The sequence below is a fragment of the Piliocolobus tephrosceles genome, chromosome 21 (assembly GCF_002776525.5).
Source record: "Piliocolobus tephrosceles isolate RC106 chromosome 21, ASM277652v3, whole genome shotgun sequence".
NCBI lineage: Eukaryota > Metazoa > Chordata > Mammalia > Primates > Cercopithecidae > Piliocolobus > Piliocolobus tephrosceles.
Window position 1 is genome coordinate 19,250,115 of NC_045454.1, and position 22,379 is coordinate 19,272,493.

General features: G+C 50.1%; 1 protein-coding gene across 2 annotated transcripts in view; it reads right to left on the reverse strand.

Moving 5' to 3' along the window:
• Positions 1-1,638: 1,638 nt before the first annotated feature.
• Positions 1,639-22,379, reverse strand: part of SPINT2 (serine peptidase inhibitor, Kunitz type 2) — a 33,186-nt gene continuing 12,445 nt past the window's right edge. Inside the window, exons 2-7 of one of the 2 annotated variants that reach the window (XM_023229148.2) lie at positions 11,920-12,090; positions 7,846-7,905; positions 6,583-6,636; positions 5,522-5,683; positions 5,227-5,265; positions 1,639-2,265 (exon numbers count right to left, since the gene is read on the reverse strand). In XM_023229148.2, coding sequence (XP_023084916.1) covers positions 2,099-2,265; positions 5,227-5,265; positions 5,522-5,683; positions 6,583-6,636; positions 7,846-7,905; positions 11,920-12,090 — 653 coding nt within the window. In that variant the 3' untranslated portion in view covers positions 1,639-2,098. The remainder of the gene's footprint in view (positions 2,266-5,226; positions 5,266-5,521; positions 5,684-6,582; positions 6,637-7,845; positions 7,906-11,919; positions 12,091-22,379) is intronic. The other variant, XM_023229149.2, reaches the window with a different exon arrangement.

A 22,379-nucleotide genomic window follows, 5' to 3' on the forward strand; every position in this document is an offset into this window, starting at 1 on the left:
GCTCATTGTACTAGAAACCTACAGAAGCTCAACTGGGCTTCAGAGAATTCCCTTCATCTAACTTCCTATTATGGTGGAATTAAGTGATTCTCAAGTTTTTTTTGTTGTGAAACGAAGTCTTGCTCTGTCACACAGGCTGCCGTGCAATGGCGCAATATCGGCTCACTGCAACCTCCGCCTCCCAGGTTCAAGCAATTCTCCCACCTCAGCCTCCTGAGTAGCTGGGATTACAGGCGCCTGCCACCACACCTGGCTCATTTTTTGTATTTTTAGTAGAGAGGGGGTTTCACCATGTTGGCCAGGCTGGTCTGGAACTCCTGACCTCAGTCTCCCAAAGTGCTGGGATTACAGGTGTGAGCCACCTCACCCAGCCAATTCTCAAGTTTTTGAAAAGTTCCAAAGGCACAACTTTTTTTTTTTTTAACATGACCAAGATAGGAGACAGCCTATATTGGAGTTGGTGAAGAAATGCTCCAGCCAGGCAGAGGTGCATGTGCGGACTTTGCAGGCTTGCAGAGGTTAGAGGCCGCACCCACAGTGCTGCAGGTGGAGAGGCTCCTAACTCCCATGGACCTCTTTCCCTGGGCCACAGGCTCACCAGGACCCCTGGTGTCTGATTTGTCTGGGACGTGTTAAGTAGATTCCACTTGTTCACCAACCCCGAGCCAGCTGCAATAACCACTGGAGAGCGGGCTGAGGCCTGCGGGGCTTAGCTGGGAGGACACACCAGGATCCCTTTGCAGCATCTGCTGTGGGTGAGGGAGGTGGGGCAGGAACAGATCAGCTATTTGCTCAGTTTGCTTCTGGAAGAGATTTTTAAGCCCTAAGGGATTTCTAGGAAGGGCGAAGGGATGAGTTCTTTGGTTCCAAGCAGTCGAAAGCACTGTCTGGCCTGTGGCACTGCACCTGGCCGCTCCTCCTGTGTCTCCGAGGCCAGTAGAGTCCAGCCTGACCTCATGGGGTGCCCAGATGCCTGTACCTCAGGACCTCCTTGTTGGAATGGAGAAGGGAGAAAAGGGGCTTCTAGAATCTAGTGTTGGGAAAGGAACACCCACAGGTGGCAGCAGGATTGGGCCTGGAGGCCAAATTCAGCCGGGCAGTGCGCTCTGTCCCTGTTCCCACACAAGGGCATATGGGAGACTTGACAGAAAAGCCCAGTGCAGGCAGTGCAAGGCCTGACCTAGAGGGCCCTCCCACCACCCCTCCAAGATGCAGAGAGCACAGAACCATGAGAGGAGAAGCGTCATGGATGCCACAAGGACTTGGTTAAGCCCCTCCAACCCAGGAAGGTCTTGGTCCTCGAGGCCTGGATAGCACGCACCCTCCTGCGCCCTCGAGGGCAGTGCTTCAGGGTGTGGGCTACAGTCCATAGCGGGGCATCAAGATCAGTGCAGAGGGTTGTAGCCAGAAGTTTTACAAAGTGAAACAGAGTAAGAAAATATCAGCGTTCACAGGTGGTGAGGCTAAGTGTGGTCTGGTGAAAGTTCACGGGCACTCAATAATAGGACATTTATTTCATCTTGTGGATTCATTCAAAAAGATCTGAAAGATGCTATTTTGAGGGGGTCTGTTTCTAGAACGGGACACCTCAGATAATGTGATCATTTTGGTAGGGCTGAAATTGGGACTCCCATAAATAAAGTACATGCTGAAATTTATTTTAAAGGGGATGATCCCTTTTTATTAAACTTGTACATTTTACTTTCATTCTTTCAGAATGCTAACAAAAAACATTCATTTATACTTAAAAAAACCGTAAATCAGACAAACAAAAGAAATGGTTCTAATATCACTTCTGTGATGAGAAAAGAGGCAATGGAATTCAACATAAGCAAAGAAAACTCTACCTGGATGAAAGAAATCTATCAGCGAGGAAACAACTCGGGGCTGCTGCCAGACCACCAGCCATGCGAGCAGGAGCCTCCTAGAGGATTTCCAAAGCAAACCCACCCCTGCCAGACCAGGAAGCAGCCATCCTACCTCCCAGAGAAACAGACCTCAGCCCTAATGATCGCACAAATCCAAGTCAGTCGCTCTATTTAAAAAAGCACACACATAGTCTCCCCTTCCTTCCCCAGTCCTCTTGGCGAGAGGGGAGTCACAGGACATATGTGTTCTTCACCAGCTGCTCCTTGTCGTCTCCGGAGCTCCAGACAGTGCGCAGGGCACGCTCCTGGTTCCTCCGTGCCACCCGGATCAGGTAGACCATGGAGGCTCCCAGGAAGAGGATCAACACCATCACGAACAGCCCCGCCAGAACCACCACTGAGGACAAGAGAGGGGCCTCAGGATGGGCCAGGCAAGGGGAGCTGCAGCCAGAGTGGGGCTCACCAAGGGCCTGGGGAATCCAGGTGGGCTCAGGCTGAGGACCAAATGCCCCTCCCCAACCCAGAGAGGGTACAGAACTGCAGCTGGAGAGGACACAGCCTGCCAGAGATGCCACCAAGGAGATTCCCCCAAAAAAGGAGGTGCCATGCTATGTGCGTGCCAGCAGAGTGGCCGTCTGTGTTCTTTTTGAACTAAAAGCCCAACTCTCGGGTGTTGCGGAAAGTCAGGGACCCCAAATGGAGGGACACTGCTGAAGCCATGGCAGAAGAACATAAATTGTGAAGATTTTATGGACATTTATTAGTTCCCCAAATTAATACTTTTATAATTTCTTATGCCTGTCTTTACTGCAATCTCTGAACATAAATTGTGAAGATTTCATGGACACTTATCACTTCCCCAATCATACCCTCGTGATTTCCTATGCCTGTCTTTAATCTCTTTTTTTTTTTTTTTTTTTGAGACAGGGTCTCGCTTTGTCGCCCAGGCTGGAGTGCAGTGGCCGGATCTCAGCTCACTGCAAGCTCCGCCTCCCGGGTTTACGCCATTCTCCTGCCTCAGCCTCCTGAGTAGCTGGGACTACAGGCGCCCGCCACCTCGCCCGGCTAGTTTTTTGTATTTTTAGTAGAGATGGGGTTTCACCGTGTTAGCCAGGATGGTCTCGAACTCCTGACCTCGTGATCCACCCGTCTCGGCCTCCCAAAGTGCTGGGATTACAGGCTTGAGCCACCGCGCCTGACCTGCCTGTCTTTAATCTCTTAATCCCGTCATCTTCGTAAGCTGAGGAGGATGTATGTTGCCTCAGGACCCTGTGATGATTGCGTTAACTGCACAAAGTGTTTGTAGAGCATGTGTGTTTGAACAACACGAAATCTGGGCACCCTGAAAAAAGAACAGGATGACAGCAATGTTCTGGGAACAAGAGAGATAACCTTAAAGTCTGACTGCCAGTGAGCCGGGCAGAACAGAGCCACATTTCTCTTCTTTCAAAAGCAAATAGGAGAAATATTGCTGAATTCTTTTTCTAGGAAGGGAACATCCCTGAGAAAGAGAATGCGCCCTGAGGGTAGGCCTCTGAACGGCCCTCCTGGGGGCAACTGTCTTTCACAGTCAAAGCCGAAGGGATGAAATAAGCCCTGGTCTCCTGTAACGCTCCCAGGCTTATTAGGACGAGGAAATTCCTGCCTAATAAATTTTGGTCAGACAGGTTGTCTGCACTCAAACTCTGTCTCCTGATGTTACCAATGACAATGTGTGTGGAAACTTCTTGGGCAATTTTAATTTCGCCCCATCCTGTGGTCCTGTGATCTTGCCCTGCCTCCATTTGCTTTGTGATATTTCACTACCTTGTGAAGCATGTGACCTCTGTGACCCACACTCTATTCGTACACTCCCTCCCTTTTTGAAAATCGCTAATAAAAACTTGCTGGTTTTACGGCTCAGGGGCATCGCAGAACCTGCCAACATGTCATGTCTCCCCCGGACACCCAGCTTTAAAATCTCTCTTTTGTACTCTTTCCCTTTATTTCTCAGACGAGCTGACACTTAGGGAAACAGAAAAGAACCCACGTTGAATATCGGGGTGCGGTTTCCTCTGATATGTGGGGCAACCTGAACAGGAGCCCCAGGCCAAGAGATGCACAAGGGTGTAAAAAACATTCAGCATTGGCCGGGCGCGGTGGCTCAAGCCTGTAATCCCAGCACTTTGGGAGGCCGAGACGGGCAGATCACGAGGTCAGGGGATCGAGACCATCCTGGCTAACACGGTGAAACCCCGTCTCTACTAAAAAATACAAAAAACTAGCCGGGCAAGGTGGCGGGCGCCTGTAGTCCCAGCTACTTGGAGGCTGAGGCAGGAGAATGGCGTAAACCCGGGAGGCGGAGCTTGCAGTGAGCTGAGAACTGGCCAGTGCACTCCAGCCTCGGTGACAGAGCAAGACTCCGTCTCAAAAAAAAAAAAAAAAAAAAAAAAAGAAAAACATTCAGCACAGGTGTGTACACATGAAACCTTAGGGGCTTTGTGCACACACACGCTGACTGGCAATAGAGAAAGACAGAGCCCTGCAGGGGCTGGGAGGGCTGAGAGCTGCTGCAGGATGAAGTCAGGGTGGAAGTGAGGATGTACTCAGAGCAGTGCCAGCAAATTTAATAGTGTCTGCCCCACTGCAGTCCCACTGGTCAGCTCAGATGCTTTTCTTCAGGAGGGGCCTCGGCTAAGGAGTGTGACCTCTTGTGGCAGCCTCCCCCATGTGGCTATGGAGCTGCAGAGTTGGCCTTTTTGGGGCCACCCTCCAGACCCAGACTGCTTGCTTCCCAGTCCCATGCCTGGCAAACCAGGCTTCACTGCTAGAACAGGACAGACTCCCAGGCCAGGTCTTGACTCCTTCACAGGGAAACAGGTGGAGAAAGAGGCCAGACTGGCCTGGCAGGTCTTTTGTGCCAACATTATCATCTGCAACTCAGGCTCAGAAACACAGGCCAGAGGTCTGGCCTCCTGCTCAGGCCAGACTGTGTTGGGAAACACCCTGGCCCGTGGCCCTCCATCCTGTCACCCGGGACCAACTCTTATGCCCCACACAACAGCGCTTCCTCCACACCCCAGGCCAGTCTCAGGCCCGTGTGTAGCAGTCCTCAAATGCCCAAGAGGAAGACCTCATCCCCAGTCACCCACGTCACCTGGGCAGGGCCTGCCTTGTGACTGACTCACTCCAGCCCCAACTGTGTACACTGAATGGTGGGACAAACCACCACCTCGCCATTCTCACGCAGAAATATGACTTTCTGCCAAAATAATGTTCACAATGAAGGATAATGTAAACCACAGCTGGGCGGGGCTGAGCTCAGTCAAGGAAGGGAGGAGGCAGGCTGATGGCAGGAGGAGGGTAAGGGGCCACTTACCCTTTGAGCCAAGGGGCAGGGAAGGATTCTCCTGCTGGCCTGAAAGAGAACACACAGCCTGAGGTCAGCTCACAGCTCCCATTCCACAGAGCTGCCACAGGGGATCCCCTCAGTCAGGGCCTCCATGGGGAGCTCTTTCTGAGGGACTTTATTCCAGCTCTTCTGGGGCTTAGAGGCCTTGCTGCCCTGGTGGGCCCAAGAACAGCATTTCCAAGGCCTTCATATTTTAGGGATGGGGAGATGGCCCAGGGTCCTCAAGGGCAGGGCTTCCTGGGCTGAGGGGCCGCAGACTCACGGAAGCAGCGAAGCATGCAGGCCTCCTCAGAGCGGTAGCTGTTCTTATTGCCCCGGCAGCCTCCATAGATGAAGTTATTGCAGGAGTTCCTCTCCACATCAAAGTACCAGCGTGGGAAGGACGCACGGCAAGGTCCAGTGACCGCCTTGGCGGCACAGTATTCTGGGAGCAAGACAGCCCAAGGAATACACATTAGTAGGGCCCGCAAGGAGGGGAAGCAAGCCAGAAAGTGCCTGAGGAGGCTCGCAGCTCCAGCTGACGGAGAAACATCTCTCTGGTAGAGAAGCCTGTAAATCACACACCCAAGGCCAATGCAGCGACGGCTTCAGAGCTTTGAAGACTGCTTTCTGCCAGGTCCTGTCCTAGGTCTTTTATGTGCAGTGGCTGTGTCTCTACGAGACCTGTCTGGGGCCCTTCATTTTATATGTGGGAACACTGAGGCAGGGCGGCAGCCACAGAGGTGGGGCGGCAGCCACTTGCCCACAGCCAAGCCGCTGGTGAGAGGGGCAGGGACAATGGACATCCCAGAGCCACGCACCAGGCTGTGCCTCTAAAGCACATCTCCGCAGGCTCAGCCTCCTTCCCACTGGTGGGGGCATCCACGTGGGGCCTGTTACCTTGACTCCAACCCCAGGGGGCTGCCACCACCTGCGAGGGGAGCCCTGCTCTACAACTTCCTTAGTGGAAATCCTCAAGTGTCTCTCAATACCCAACTAAGAATACATGTTTTGCCCCACATGTAAGTTTCTTCAGAGTTTTTTTGTTTTTTTGAGACGGAGTCTCACTCTGTTGCCCAGGCTGGAGTGCAGTGGCGCAATCTTGGTTCCTTGCAACCTCCACCTCCCAGGTTCAGCAATTCTCCTGCCTCAGCCTCCCGAGTAGCTAGGACTACAGGTGTTTGCCACTACGCCCAGCTAATTTTTTGTATTTTTAGTAGAGACAGGATTTCACCATGTTAGGATGGTCTCGATATCCTGACCTCGTGATCCGCCCACCTCAGCCTCCCAAAGTGCTGGGATTACAAGCATGAGCCACCGCGCCCGGCCTCTTTGGAGTTTTACCTTCATAGTTGAACATATCACTGGAGTGGACATCAGAATCCTGCCTTCTGGGAGCTGAAACACAAACATCTGTGTTAGGGAGGCTGGGCCGGACACCGGACATGGGCCTAGCTGGGGCTGGGTCTGGAAGGGCCCACTGAGGAGTATGGACACCACACCTTTAAAGAGGGATGTGGAGCCCCTTCCATGGCCGGCTCTGCCACGTCATCCCAGCCCTAATTGGCTCTACACACACACTGAGAGTGCTGGATGAGGCGGCCCTGCCGCCACCTCAGGGTTCCTATAGAAACCAAGCCCACCATAGCTCCTAATGTGGTAAGGAACACAGTCTTGTTCACACTTTCTAATACAGTGAGGGGCACATGTTCTGCTCCAACAGGATGGAAACCAGAGCAGGCGTGCGGCGGGGCTAGCAGAGGATAAACAGGGAGCCAGGCACAGCAACGCCAGGACAGGCATGGGACTCCTGGCGTAGCAAAGCTGGAAAGTGACCACCCTAACGCCCCAGCATTCTGTAAGCCAGCCGGCCCAACAGCTGCTGAGCTACAGTGCACTCGGTGGGTTGCAGCTGCCGGGGGAGTCCCATCCTCCAGCAGGGGTGCGGTGCAGTGCCCCCTCCATGGCCACCTCCCAGAGCCCACGGCCTGAGGCCTGACCCAAGGGTGCATTTGCTACCTGGTAGTGCATCGGGACCACTCACCCCAAGTGCCCGATGCAGAGTCCTTAAACCATAAAGGAGGAATGGGGCAGCAGCCGCCAGCACTACAAAGCAAGCTAACACACATCTTAAGATCACGCACTGCAGTGGCGGGGAGGCAGGGGTGGCAGAGGACAGAGGATGTCCACAAGGAAGGGGACAGCGATGGCAACAGGGAACAAAGGAAGCAGAGGAGGCAGAACAGGCAGACAGAAGGGTGGGTGGGGAGTGGGGCCAGCAGAGCAACTGGAGGCCCGCAAAGCAAGGAGGGGCCTGAGCCGCATGGGCAGCAGCCATCTCCATCCCCTGTCCTCCAGGAGGAGGCGGGGGCCAGCCAGGAAGTGCTGCAGGATCCCTGGCCCCTGTGTCAGCTGGACAGTGTAAACTCCCCCATGTAAGGACGCCGGAGCCAGAGGCCAGCAGCCCAGACAGAGTCCCTGGTTTGCCAATTTTGAGTAAACAGAACCATGAGAGGGAAGCCTGTGACGGTTCCCAAATGACAAGTGTCCTTTCACAATTACCCATCCAGTGGCCTCATTCCATCGCGGGTCTCTTTAAGAACCTACCACTTGAGACAGAGGAATCTGCTGCATTCCTGCTGGTGGCCAGGTCACCTGTGGCATTCTCTGCAAGGGGACAAAGAAACAGCACAGTGAGACAGTGCTTCCGAGACTGCCGGGGACAAAGAATGCGCTGGCCCTGTGTGCCTCTCACCACAGCATCCATTTCTCCTTTACATAGGACCTTCGATGTGCATGCCAGACCACACTCGGAAATGAGTAAGCAAGACTCCCTCCTGAAGAGGAAACTTAAGATCAACTTGCAGGGAATCAGAGCAAAGATGTACACAGTGACCTCAAAAAGATAGTGACTTGGCCGGGTGTGGGGGCTCATGCCTGTAATTCTATTACTTTGGGAGGCCAAGGCGGGTGGATCACCTGAGGTCAGAAGTTTGAGATCAGCCTGGCCAACATGGTGAAACTTATTAAAAATAGAAAAGTTAGGGCCGGGTGCGGTGGCTCACGCCTGTAATTCCAGCACTTTGGGAGTGAGGCGGGTGGATCACGTGGTCAGGGATTGAGACCATCCTGGCCAACACTGCGAACCCCGTCTCTACTGAAAATACAAAAAATTAGCTGGGTGTGGTGGTGCACACCTGTAGTCCCAGCTACTTGGGAGGTTGAGGCAGGATAATTGCTTGAACCCAGGAAGTGGAGGTTGCAGTGAGCAGAGATTGCACCACTGCACTCCAGCCTGGATGACAGAGTGAGACTCCGTCTCAAAAAACAAACGAAAAAACAACCCAAAAAGTTAGCCAAGCATGATGGCAGATGCCTGTAATCCCAGCTACTTGGGCGGCTGAGGCAGGAGAATTGCTTGAACCCGGGAGGCAGAGGTTGTGGTGAGCCAAGATCGCACCATTGACCACTGCACTCCAGCCTGGGCAACAAGAGCAAAACTCCATCTCAAACAAAGAAACAAATAAAACACAGTGACTTTCAGGGCCAAATAATCTGCTTAACTGTATCAAATCATCTAACTAATTCAACTGTAATCCCAGTGCTTTGGAAGGCTGAAGGGTGGGGGGCATCACTTGAGGCCAGGAGTTTGAGACCAGCTTGGGCAACATAAAAAGATCTCATCTATTTGTGAGGGGGAGCGGGAACAAAACACTTTTCTTAAGGGTTAACATGATGAATTTTATACAGCGTTTGTTTTATCTCCTACACCTTGTCCAAGACGGAGGGAACCCTGGTTCCCCCGCATCCTCGGGCCTGGCCTAGCCTGATGCTATTAAACGGTCACCTTGCAAACCAGCTGCCCTCATTCTGCCTCTCTCTTCATCAAGCAGTCTTCTGACAAGTGGACTAGAGACTTGCCTATGAGGGCTACAGGCGTGGGCCCAGGGACATGAGTGCCTGCTCCCTGGGCGGTCCCGGTTCTCATGATGAATTAATACACTGGCATTCTCATTCTCACTTGCCTTCCCACGGAGCCTGCCTGGGAGAGAATATGCTGGCAAAGGACCCCAGGCACTAGCAACCCTGGCAGTGTTTAGCTCTTTACAGACTCACATGGGAGGGCCTCAAGAGACAGTCAGATGCCAACATGTGCTTTCTGGACCTGCGAGACAGGGCCAGAATCTAGGGAGACAGCTAACCTGCCTGCTCCCAGGAACACATAGCCACCCACATCCCCTGGCTATGCTCACTGTCCACTGCCTGAGTTCTCAACACTTCAACTTCCTTCCTGAGGAGATAAGGAACAGCCAGGATGGACAGATACATTTGCTAAAGGCAACTCTTGACTGGGATAGCTCAGAAAAGGTAGCAAAAAATATTTCTCCCAAGTCCTCCTTCATAATGAATCACAGTTGATGACAGAAATACAGTAACTGGGTCAATGGTGGCTCACAGAGACAACGCTAAGTCATCAAAAAAAACATGTTAGGGAGAGTGCCACTGAAAATATTTTTATTTATTTTTTACTTAAAGGCCAGTGTAATTGTTTGTTTGTTTTTTCTTTTTTTTTTTGAGACGGAGTCTCGCTCTGTTGCCCGGATCTCAGCTCACTGCAAGCTCTGCCTCCCGGGTTTATGCCATTCTCCTGCCTCAGCCTCTCGAGTAGCTGGGACTACAGGCGCCCACCACCTCGCCCAGCTAGTTTTTTTTTTTGTATTTTTTAGTAGAGACGGGCTTTCCCCATGTTAACCAGGATGGTCTCGATCCCCTGACCTCGTGATCTGCCCGTCTCGGCCTCCCAAAGTGCTGGGATTACGGGCTTGAGCCACCGCGCCCGGCCGTTTGTTTGTTTTTTCAATTAAAGTGAAATGTTAGCTGGACTCAGTGGCTCATACCTGTAATCCTAGCACTTTGGGAGGTAGGCAGATTGCGTGAGCTCAGGAGTTTGAGACCAGCCTGGGTAACATGGTGAAACCCCATCTTTACAAAATACACAAAAATTAGCCAGGTGTGGGGTTGTGCGCCTGTAGTCCCAGCTACTTGAGAGGCTGAGGCGCGAGAATCACTTGAACCCAGGAGGCAGAGGTTGCAGTGAGCCAAGATCACACCACTGCACTCCAGCCTGGTGGGCGACTAAGCAAGAAAAAAAGAAAAAAGTGAAAATCTTTAACATAGGATTTGGATGGCCAAACCCTTGGGTCTCTAGAACACTTGGGATGGAGCAGCCCCAAAGGGCCAACATCTCATCACCATCGGCTCTCAGGAAGTCCTTGTCACTCAGCTGAGAGCCAGGGCACGCTGCTGGGGGGTTTAGATTTTAATTGAAACTGTGAGGTTGTCAGGGTCAAAATTACCTTGATTCCACAGAACCCCTGGCAGGTGAGGGCCACAAAGAGGATAGATTTCAGGACGTATGTTTAACTTGATCTGTATCTTGGCTGGGTGAGCTATTCAAGTCATTTGTCCCACAATTAAGATAACCCAAATAGCGGCCAGGAGCAGTGGCTTACACCTGTAATCCCAGAACTTTGGGAGGCTAAGGCAGGCAGATCACCTGAGGCCAGGAGTTCGAGACCAGCTTGGCCAACACGGCGAAATCCCATCTCTACTAAAACTACAAAAATTAGCCAGGCATGGTAGTGGGCACCTGGAATCCTAGCTGCTCAGGAGGCTGAGGCTGCAGTGAGCTGAGATTGCTCCACTGTACTCTAGCTTGGGCAACACAGCAAGACTCTGTCTCAAAATAAAATAAAATAACCCAAATACCCAGGGAACAAGAGGGGCAGCCCTGTTGGAGTGGATCAAAAAGCCTCTGCTTAAGAAGGCAAGGCTACTTCCTCATCGGTCTGCTCTGAAACTTGCACTTAGTAAAGTAGGAGAAAGGAAGCTGGGTCATGATGGCCCCAGCTCTGCCCTGTTGTTTTGCTGCCTTTCTGGGAAGAGGAGGAGTGAGGGTCTGCTGTGAAACCACTGTATGGCCACAGGGCATTCATACGGTCCCTGTTTCTTCTGCTTTTTAAAACATCGCCCAGATTCCACTGTCAAGAACTAATAAAGAGAGGAAAGTAGCCACATTCCAGTTAATACATTGTCTCTAAATAGCAAAATCTGGCTGGGCACAGTGGCTCACACCTGTAATCCCAGCACTTTGGAAGGCCCAGGTGGGAGAATTGCTTGAGGCCAAGAGTTTGAGACCAGCCTAGGTAACACAGGGAGACCCATCTCTACAAAAAATTTCAAAATGAGCAAGGTGTGGTGGCGTGTGCCTGTAGTCCCAACTACTCAGGAGGCTGAGGTGTGAGGATCTGCTTGAGCCCAGGAAGTGGAGGCTGCAGTGAGACCCTGTTTAAAAAAAAAGCAGGGGTCAGGCGTGGTGGCTCACGCCTGTAATCAATCCCAGCACTTTGTGGGGCCGAGGCGGGTAGATCACGAGGTCAGGAGATCGAGACCATCCTGGCTAACATGGTGAAATCATGTCTCTATTGAAAACACAAAAAATTAGTTGGGCGTGGTGGTGGGTGCCTGTAGTCCCAACTACTTGGGACGCTGAGGCAGGAGAATGGCGTGAACCCAGGAGGTGGAGCTTGCAGTGAGCCGAGATTGCACCACTGCACTCCAGCCTGGGCGACAGAGCAAGACTCCATCTCAAAAAAAAAGCTCTAACTACTACTGTCTTACCCGTAACAGCAGCACATTTCTTGAGGCACTCCTCCTTGCTCATGTAATTATTGCTGTTTCCGTCACAGCCCCCATACACAAACAGCTGGCAGGATCCATCAGTGACATTGTACCACCACCTAGGCATGGAGGCCCGGCATCTGCCCACCACCTTCGACGCTAGACAATAGTCTGAAATGCAAAGCACAACCCCGTTAGCTTGGCAGGGCAATCCCGGCAATGAAGGACACACACAGACCTGTACATGGATCCCCCAGGAGAACCAGAGCCTTAAGTTCCAGCAGATCCTTTGTGAGCTATTTCCCAAGCCCAGATCGCCAACAGGCCCACTCAGTGCTTCCTTCCTCGTATAAACACGTCGCCCAACAATAAAGACACCAACCCACCCACTGAACTGTATTTCAGTTGTATGTTTTGTCTCGTCCCCGTTATTGAAGACGTGCACATTCAGTGTAGAAACATGACTTTTAAAATTTATTTATTTTGGAGACAGAGTCTCACTCCATCGCCCAGGCTGGAGAGCAGTGACTTGATCTCAGCTCACTGCAACCTCCGCCTCCCAGGTTCAAATGATTCTTTTGCCTCACTCTCCTGAGTAACTGGAACTACAGGCGTGCGCCACCATGCTGGGCTTTTTTTTTTTTTTTTGTGCTTTCAGTACAGATGGGGTTTCACCATGTTGCCCAGGCTGGTCTTCAACTCCTGAGCTCAGGTAATTCGCCTGCTTCTCTTCCCAAAGTGCTGGGATCACAGGCACAAGCCACCGCGCCCAACGGAAACATGACTTAAAAAAAAACAAAAAAACCTGACTCCAAGGCCTTTCTGGATACTGCCCCATCCCACAGGGCCAAGGGGAGCTTAGCACTGAAAGGTCAGAGCCAGAGAAGTGAGGTTGGGAACCAGAGGCGCTATCAGCGCCCTCGGCAGTCCTCACACGCACTTTTCCTGACCTTTCCTGTTCACTCACTGCCCAGGCAGGCCACAGAACACTCAAATTACCGCAAGAGCCTCAGAAGGAAGCTTCTTAACTCTAGTGCCTACAGCCCAGCCCACGGCTCCAAAGATAACACAGGTCCTACCCCTGCGCCAGGGCTTGTTATAGCTCCTATCTGGGCACATCAAGATGGGCCTGGGTTTCAAGGTGCCCTCAAATCTGGCCCTACTTTAGTAAAAGGGAAACAAAAGCCAATATTATAAAATTCCAGCCAGAAACATTTCTTGCAAAAGGTTGGTACGGTCTCTTGAAAGGGAGACGGAAAACTGCTAGAAGCATCACCTGCATCAAAATAAGCCTTTCCACCAGAAGGACTGAAAGCAACCTGAAAAGAGACAGCCTGGCTGTGTGGCTCCGTGTCTGCTCCTGTACCACATTATCACCCCTCCCTAATCCTGGCCTTTACCCAGCTCTGCCTGTTCAGCACAAGGGCATTCCAGCTTACGCAGGGCCTGGCACAGGGTGCTTGATAAACATGTCTCCAATAAAAGCATCCCACAGCCAAACGCTTGCTTAAATGTTGTCATTGACTCCTCGCTACTTGTTTTCATGTTTGTTAGGTTTATTTCACCCACTGGGGATATATCTTCTGTTTTGTCTCCCCAAATATGTCACAGTGATGGGCATGAAACCAGATGTTCCACAGAACACTAATCAACGGATAAAAAAGGTGCTACCGTGCAAAACACACACACACATACATGCCTCCAAGGAAATCCACCCACACAATAAATCACAGGTAAGTAGCACAGTAGAAAATGCATCTTCTGAAGCAGGAAATTCCCTATCATTTGAAAAAAGCTAACCCTGAAAAGTCACCCGTTAGAATGTACCTTATCCAGACACTTCATATGAATGGAAGTGTACAGTATGTCCATAAAAGGCAAATCAATAGACACAGGAAGTAGATGAGTGGTTGCTTGGTACTGGGGGTGGGACTGGGGAGTGATGGGTAAAGGGATCTTTAGAGGATGATGAAAATATTCTAAAATTGGATTGTGGCAATAGCTGCACAGCTCTGTAGAAGGTGCTAAAAACCCTTGGATGATAATACTTAAAACGAGTGATTTTAGGATATATAATTTTTTTTTTTTTTTTGAGACTGAGTTTCACTCTTGTTGTCCAGGCTGGAGTGCAATGGCATGATCTCGGTTCACTGCAACCTCCGCCTCCCGGGTTCAAGCTATTCTCCTGCCTCAGCCTCCCAAGTAGCTGGGATTACAGGCATGCGCCACCACACCTGGCTAATTTTGTATTTGTAGTAGAGACGGGGTTTCACAATGCTGGCCAGGCTGGTCTCGAACTCCTTACCTCAATCTCCCAAAGTGCTGGGATTACAGGTGTGAGCCACCACAACCAGCCTATATAAGTGTTTTTGAGATAGGGTCTTCCTCTGTCACCCAAGCTGGAGTGCAGCTGCAGGACCATGGCTCACTGAAGCCTCGCCTCCTAGGCTCAAGTGATCCTCCCACCTCAGCCTCCTGAGTAGCTGGGACTAAAGGCAGAAAAAAATTTTTTTTTTTTTTAATAGGGGCACCTTTTGTCCATTACACATCAACCAGAACCAGCTGGCTGTACACCTGGAATAGGTACAATATGCCAAAGGTCACAAAACACATAATCAACAAGGTCCAGAGAAAACAGCAGGAGGAGGTCCTCTGGTGTGTGACTCTGCCCAGCCCAACGCAGGGAGCAACACTGCCACCAACAAGATGAGATGAAGGGGGCCCACGTGGGACCCAGTTACAATCCAAAGCTGAAAACAGCATCAAGGCAGGAGCGCCCAACGGCTACAGAGGCACCAGCAGCCTCTCCACTGCCCTGCCACACTGAGCCCTGGCGGCCAGCCACTCCGGCTGCTTTGTGTCCTAGCTTCCTGAGCAGTGTCAGACACAGCCTTTTCCCACAATAAACCTAAGGGGAATACTGTACACCCTAAATGGGTGAATCACATGACATGTGAATTACATCTTAAAACAAAAACAATAACCTGAGGGAGGGCCCACAACACTGGGCGCCCAGGCAGGAACCAGGAACCACCCGACACCACACCTGAGAATGAAGCAGGGTGACCCACAGTATCACGGCAGGAATTCGTTAACTTCGTAAGTAAGGGTACCAGGTACACGTGGCATGTGCAGACGCCTGAGGGTGTGTAGAAGGAGAAAAAATGCTTATCAAGGGACGGATGGAAGCTACCTTGGTGAATTCAACCCTGCTCGCAACCTGGCCATCATCTTTTTTTTTTTTGAGACAGAGTCTCGCTCTGTCGCCTGGGCTGGAGTGCAGTGGCCGGATCTCAGCTCACTGCAAGCTCCACCTCCTGGGTTTACGCCATTCTCCTGCCTCAGCCTCCCAGTAGCTGGGACTACAGGCGCCCGCCTAGTTTTTTTTGTATTTTTTAGTAGAGACGGGGTTTCACCGTGTTAGCCAGGATGGTCTCGATCTCCTGACCTCGTGATCCGCCCGTCTCGGCCTCCCAAAGTGCTGGGATTACAGGCTTGAGCCACCGCGCCCGGCCCCTGGCCATCATCTTTATAGGCGCGGACATGAACTCTTGCCACTGCCCTGGTGCTTAGGAGACACAGGAGTGCTGGCCTCAGCTAACAGTGCACGGGATGATACATGAGACCTTAGCAGGAGGTGATGAATTTACAGTGAGAACATCACTGTATTCCATCAAGCAGGTTGCGTGTTGATGTGAATCAGCAAAACACCTTGGAAAGCAAGCGTCAATGGAACACGATGCTTGGAGTCAGAATAAAGTCAGTTTACTGTATGATTCCTAGGAACATTTTTGCCATCGGAATCTGTCAGGCAGACCAAATGCTCACATTAGTGGCTCAGGACAGCTCTTCCAGAGCACGGTGACGAGCTGTCCCTGAGACGCTTCCTTTCCGGGCTGCTGCTGTGAGCCAGCACCTTTTCTAGCTTGGATGCTTTCTGTCCACGTGCCAGGGCCTTCATGACAAGTCTTGCGAGCCTGGGAAGCCATTCTGTGTCTAGACAGTTGCTCACATCTGCTCTAAATATCACACATTGACTTAGTAGTTTAAAGTTTCAGAAAGCAGCCTTATTTTCAGCTTCCTTGGGTAAAGTAGGAAGGAAAGGCAGATTCACTGTTGTCCCAGGAAAATTTAGAAACATCTCTTTATGGCCAGGCAAGGTGGCTCACGCCTGTAATCCCAGCACTTTGGAAGGCTGAGGTGGGCGGATCACCTGAGGTCAGGAGTTCAAGACCAGCCTGGCCAACATGGTAAAACCCCATCTCTACTAAAAATACAAAAATTAGCTGGGCATGGTGGTGGGCACCTGTAGTCCCAGCTACTCGGGAAACTGAGGCAGGTGAATCACTTGCGCCCGCGAGGTGGAGGTTGCAGTGAGCCAAGATTTTGCCATTGCACTCCAGCCTAGGCGACAGAACCTTGCTCTGTCTCAAAGAAAAAAAAAAAGTATCTTTATTAAGAGAAAACTTGGACTAAAAACATGTCTGAAAGACAGATGTTGGTAGTTGTTGAAGCTGGGTGATGGTGCATGGGGGTTTATAAAATGTGTCACTGCTTTGTATATTGAAAATTCTTATAATAAATTTTTTTTCCTTTAAGATGGAGTTTCACTCTTGTTGCCCAGGCTGGAGTGCAATAGTGCAATCTCGGCTCACTGCAACCTCTGCCTCCCAGGCTCAAGCGATTCTCCTGCCTCAGCCTCCTGAGTAGCTGGGATTATAGGCATGCACCACCACGCCCACTAATTTTGTATTTTTAGGAGACATGGTTTTTCCATGTTGGTCAGGCTGGTCTTGAACTCCTGACCTCAGGTGATCCACCCGCCTCAGCCTCCCAAAGTGCTGGGATTACAGGCTTGAGCCACCGCGCCCGGCAAGACTAAATGTAACCATGTCCTTACTAAGTTAAGACACATGTCTTTTTGTGCGTATGGAAGGAAGCTCCTCGTTGAAGGCAAATCATCTCATCTTGTCACATGCTTTTACTAACTGAATTGTTTTTAAGCATCTATGATGTAAACTTTACTCTCAGGCCTGAGAGTACTGAAGTCATGAAAAGGGATTTTATTTGCTCATTTGTTTTAACGGAGGCAGTGTTCCTTCAGGAAACACAGGCCATATAGTATTCACTTCCACCACAAATAACAATGCATTTTCTCATTCATTGTTCTGCAAAATCCTTGTATTTATTTATTTATTTAGAGACTGAGTCTCACTCTGTCACCCAGGCTGGATGCATGCAATGGCATGATCACAGCTCACTGCAGCCTCAACCTCCTGAGCTCAAGCAATCCTCCCACCTCAGCCTCCTGAGTAGCTGGGAATACAGGCACGCACCACCACGCCTGGCTAACTTTTATTTTTTGTAAAGATGAGGTTCTCACGATGTTGCCCAGGCTGGTCTCAAGTGATCCTCCAGCCTCCGCCTCTGAAAGTTCGGGGATCATAGACGTGAGCCACGGCACCTGGCTGCATTACTTACTGCCTTTGCCAAGCATGATGCCTGGCATATCATGTGCCCTACCTCTAATGGTCACAATAAAACTGTGAATCACGTAACAATATCCCCAGTTTACAAACAAGAACACTGAGACTCGAGGTGGTTAAAGTGAGGCAGGATGAGTTTCCCATGGTCTGATGGGAGCCTAGGCACTAACACGACCCTTCAGACTGATGGGAAGAAAAAGCCATTGCATCAACAGGCAGTAGGAAAACAGAACTGAGGTTGCCTAAAAGCCAAAACATTCCTCAGGGTCTTTATCACAATCTGAGGGCTCACTAAGGGCAGGCCCTCTGCCAGGCCTCTGTTTTCAGTCACACTCAATGACAGGGTCATGGACACCAACATACCAAAGGAAACGGCCAAGACTGGGGGGAAATGGGTTGGACACATTTTTAGAAAGTTATTCCTTAATGAGGAATTCTATTATTATGAAATGACAAAATGCTATATTGGTCTTAGAATAGTATTGGGAAGCAATCATGAAAAACATGACTCAAGTGCTATTTTGTATGCTCACAAATGCTAGGGCAAAATTAAGTACATTTTGTATGTTTTCAAAACCGAGACAGACCAAGAGGAAAATGCTGAAAGGAACCAAATTTGGATGAACTCATAAGCTTCAGAATATCTAAGCAAAAGTAGAATTCCTGCCTTTAGGGAAGAATAACTTTCTTTTGGAAAAGCATCAGAAATGGCTAAAGTCACACATTATCCGAAATATGAACCTCACTTAGAAAATCCTGGCAGGCATTCTGAATGTCAGCTATAGCAAAACTGCAAAACAAATTGGTCTTTGTGAGTGTCTTGGAAAACTGGTTTCTCTGGTTCTGAAGTCACTAGAGCTTTAACCAAGACGATCAGCCAGTGACTAAGACGATCTACAGTCTGCTGGATCGATCTGCTGTCACCTTCTAAGAAGGACATTATAGAGTTCTGAGGGGTCCCAAGTACTGCCAATCTCACCTAATTTTATAGGCTTAAGAAGATAGGCCGGGCGCGGTGGCTCAAGCCTGTAATCCCAGCACTTTGGGAGGCCGAGACGGGCGGATCATGAGGTCAGGAGATCGAGACCATCCTGGCTAACACGGTGAAACCCCGTCTCTACTAAAAATACAAAAAACTAGCCGGGCGAGGTGGCGGGCGCCTATAGTCCCAGCTACTCCGGAGGCTGAGGCAGGAGAATGGCGTGAACCCGGGAGGCGGAGCTTGCAGTGAGCTGAGATCCGGCCACTGCACTCCAGCCCAGGAGACACAGCAAGACTCCGTCTCAAAAAAAAAAAAAAAAAAAAGAAGATAGTACTGGGCCAGTGGCTCACATCTGTAACCCCAGCACTTTGGGAGGCTGAGACGAGCCAATTACTTGAGCTCAAAAATATTTAAAAAATGAGCCGGGTGTGGTGGTGTGCACCTGCGGTCCCAGCTACTTGAGAGGTTGAGGTAGGAGGATCACCTGTGCCGGGAGGCAGAGGATGCAGTGAGCTGAGATTGTGCCACTGCACTCAGGCCTGGGTGACAGAGACCCCGTCTCAAAAACAAAAACAAACACAGTTGAGATAGTACCTGATCATTTTCCAAAAATGCATAATTGCAGCTGTGTCTACTTTGCAAAGTAAGTACTTTAATGAAATACTTCAAATATGCTGATGAATACAGAAAATACCCCATGTCTGGTATATCCACATCTCAGTGTCATCAAATTCTAACATTCTCAAGGACTAAAACATAGAGTAGGCCGGCCGGGCAGATCACCTGGGGTCAGGAGTTTGAGACCAGCCTGACCAATATGGTGAAACTCCGTCTCTACTGAAAAATACAGATTAGCAGGGCATGGAAGAGCACGCCTATAGTCCCAGCTACTCAGGAGGCTGAGGCAGGAGAATCAGTTGAACCCAAGAGGTGGAGGTTGCAGTGAGCCGAGATCACGCCACTGCACTCCAGCCTGGACAACAAAGCGAGACTTCATTCTCCAAAAGTAAATAAATAAAACATGGATAGAGCGGAAACCCTTTGCATACCCCTCATTCAATCACATTTGCTCTGCCTCTTCCAAATTAACCCCCTACTACCTTGAACTTGGCGTTTTCTTTTATTCATGTTTTTATATCCATTAACACAAGCTTTTTGGTTTTTTTTTTGAGACGGAGTCTCGCTCTGTCGCCCGGGCTGGAGTGCAGTGGTGCAATCTCGGCTCATGTAAGCTCTGCCTCAAGGGTTCACGCCATTCTCCTGCCTCAGCCTCCCGAGTAGCTGGGACTACAGGTGCCCGCCACCATGCCTGGCTAATTTTTGTATTATTAGTAGAGACAGGGTTTCACTGTGTTAGCCAGGATGGTCTTGATCTCCTGACTTCATAGTCCACCTACCTCGGCCTCCCAAAGTGCTGGGATTACAGGCGTGAGTCACCATGCCTGGCCCCAAAACAAGCTTATTTTTAAAACAAGCAAAAATAACTTTCCTAGAGTTCTAGTTATTGACACACTCCCATGAGTGCTATGAGCTGAGGCACAAGAGCTTCTTGCCTCACCACATGCAGGACAGGAAAGCCCAAAGCCACTGCTGAAATGCTTCTCCTACTCCTCTGTGGGGAAAAGAAAGAGAGATCAGCCTGTTACTGTGTCTATATAGAAGGAAGTAGACATAAGAGACTCCATTTGTTCTGTATTTGAGATGCTGTTAATCTGTGACCCTACCCCCAACCTTGACCTTGCAAGAGACCTGTGCTGTGGTGACTCAAGGCTTAATGGATTTTGGGCTTTGCAGGATGTGCTTTGTTAAACAAGTGCCTAAAGGCTGCTTGCTGGTTAAAGGTCATCACCATTCTCTTAATCTCAAGTAAGAGAAAAGCATTTGTCTCCTGCCCGTCCCTGGGCAACGGAACATCTCCGTGTAAAACCCGATTGTATGCTTTGTTTACTGAGCAAGGAGAAAACCGCCTTTAGGAATAAGGTGGGACTTGCTGGAGCAATGCTGCTAAAAGGTTTATGGAGAGTTTGCATATGTATCTCAAGGCACAGCATTTTCCTTTAAACTTATTCATGTCACAGGGATTTTTGTTCATATGTCTCATTGCTGATTTCCTTCCTACAATGATTCTATTGGCCAGCCACTCCCTTATCTTTTTTATGGTAAAGATAATTATCAATAAATACTAAGAGAACTCAGAGACCGGTGCCAGCGTGGGTCCTCTATATGCTGAGCGCCAGTCCCCTGGGTCCCGCTTTTCTTTCTCTGTGTCTTATTTCTTTTCTCAAGTCTCTCGTTCCACCTAACAGGAAACACCCACAGGTGTGGAGGGGCAGGCCACCCCTTCACTCCTCCTCCCACCTATCTGTTTTTTCTAGAACAGGTCTGCAAATGTTTTCTATAAGGGGCCAAATAGTAAACACAGGCAGCAACTGGCCTGCCCGTGAGTGTGTGATCACACAAAGCAATCTCATAATCAGTGGGAAAAATGATACTGCTCAACGACATTTAAAAATTTTTGTCAGCTGGGCATGGTAGCTCATGCCTGTAATCCCAGCACTTTGGAAGGTCGAGGTGGGTGGATTACCTGAGGTCAGGAGTTCGAGACCAGCCTGACCAACATGGAGAAACCCCATCTACACTAAAAATACAAAATTAGCTGTGCATGGTGGCGCGTGCCTGTAATCCCAGCTACTCGGGAGGCTGAGGCAGGAGAATCGCTTGAACCCAGGAGGTGCAGGTTGCAGTGAGCCGATCCATTGCACTCCAGCTGGGCAACAAGAGTGAAACATCATCTCTCAAAAAAAAGCTGGGCATGGTGGCTCATACCTATAATCCCAGCACTTTGGGAGGCCAAGGCAGGAGGATCATTTGAGGTCACGAGTTCAAGATCAGCCCGGGCAACACAGTGAGACCCTGTCTACAAAAAATAAAAAAAATTTTTTGGCCAGGTGCAGTGGCTCACACCTGTGGTCAGGATTTCCAGACCAGCCTGGCCAACACGGCAAAACCCTATCTCTACTAAAAATACAAAACTTAGCGAGGCGTGGTGGCACGTGCCTGTAGCCCCAGCTACTCAGGAGGCTGAGGCAGGAGAATCACTTGAACCCGGGAGGCAGAGGTTGCAGTGAGCTGACATCGCGCCACTGCACTCTAGCCTGGGCGACAAGGCAAGACCCTGTCTCAAAAAAAATAAGGAAAAAAACCAAAGCAAACTCTATTGGCTATAAATGTAGAGTAACAAAACCAAACAAAAGAGTATTTATTTAGCATACTGTAAATTAAAACATTAGAAACATTTAGGATTAAAGTGTTAATTTCTTTGCAAAAGAATTTCTTTTTTTTTTTGAGATGGAGTCTCGCTCTGTCGCCTGGGCTGGAGTGCGGTGGCCAGATCTCAGCTCACTGCAAGCTCTGCCTCCCAAGTTTACGCCAGTCTCCTGCCTCAGCCGGAGTAGCTGGGACTACAGGCGTCCGCCACCTCGCCCGGCTAGTTTTTTGTATTTTTTAGTAGAGACGGGGTTTCACTGTGTTAGCCAGGATGGTCTCGATCTCCCGACCTTGTGATCCGCCCGTCTCGGCCTCCCAAAGTGCTGGGATTACAGGCTTGAGCCACCGCGCCCAGCGCAAAAGAATTTCTAAGGGGAGTTTGAACCGTGCTTGTGGTCTTCTCACCATGTAACTTACGACACAGGGCAAGAATCATTTCTACACCTTTTCTAGCAACCGCCAAACACTTTTCTAGATCTAGATCAGCTTTCAACGTTTTATCCTTTGCTCTTTCAATATCACAAAATTGCTCTGAGAGCTGCTTCACAGAAGAGGCTTTGCCAGCGTTGCTTCCTCTGGGCCACCATCCAGAAAGTTACAACTGCCGCCCTCATTTCTGTGGACAAGAAGCCTTCACAAGCTCCCCTGGCTGCAGATCCAGAGTCTCTCCAATGGCAGAGGGAAGTGCAACACCTCCCGTAAGCTGGTCTACCACTTCATTTTAT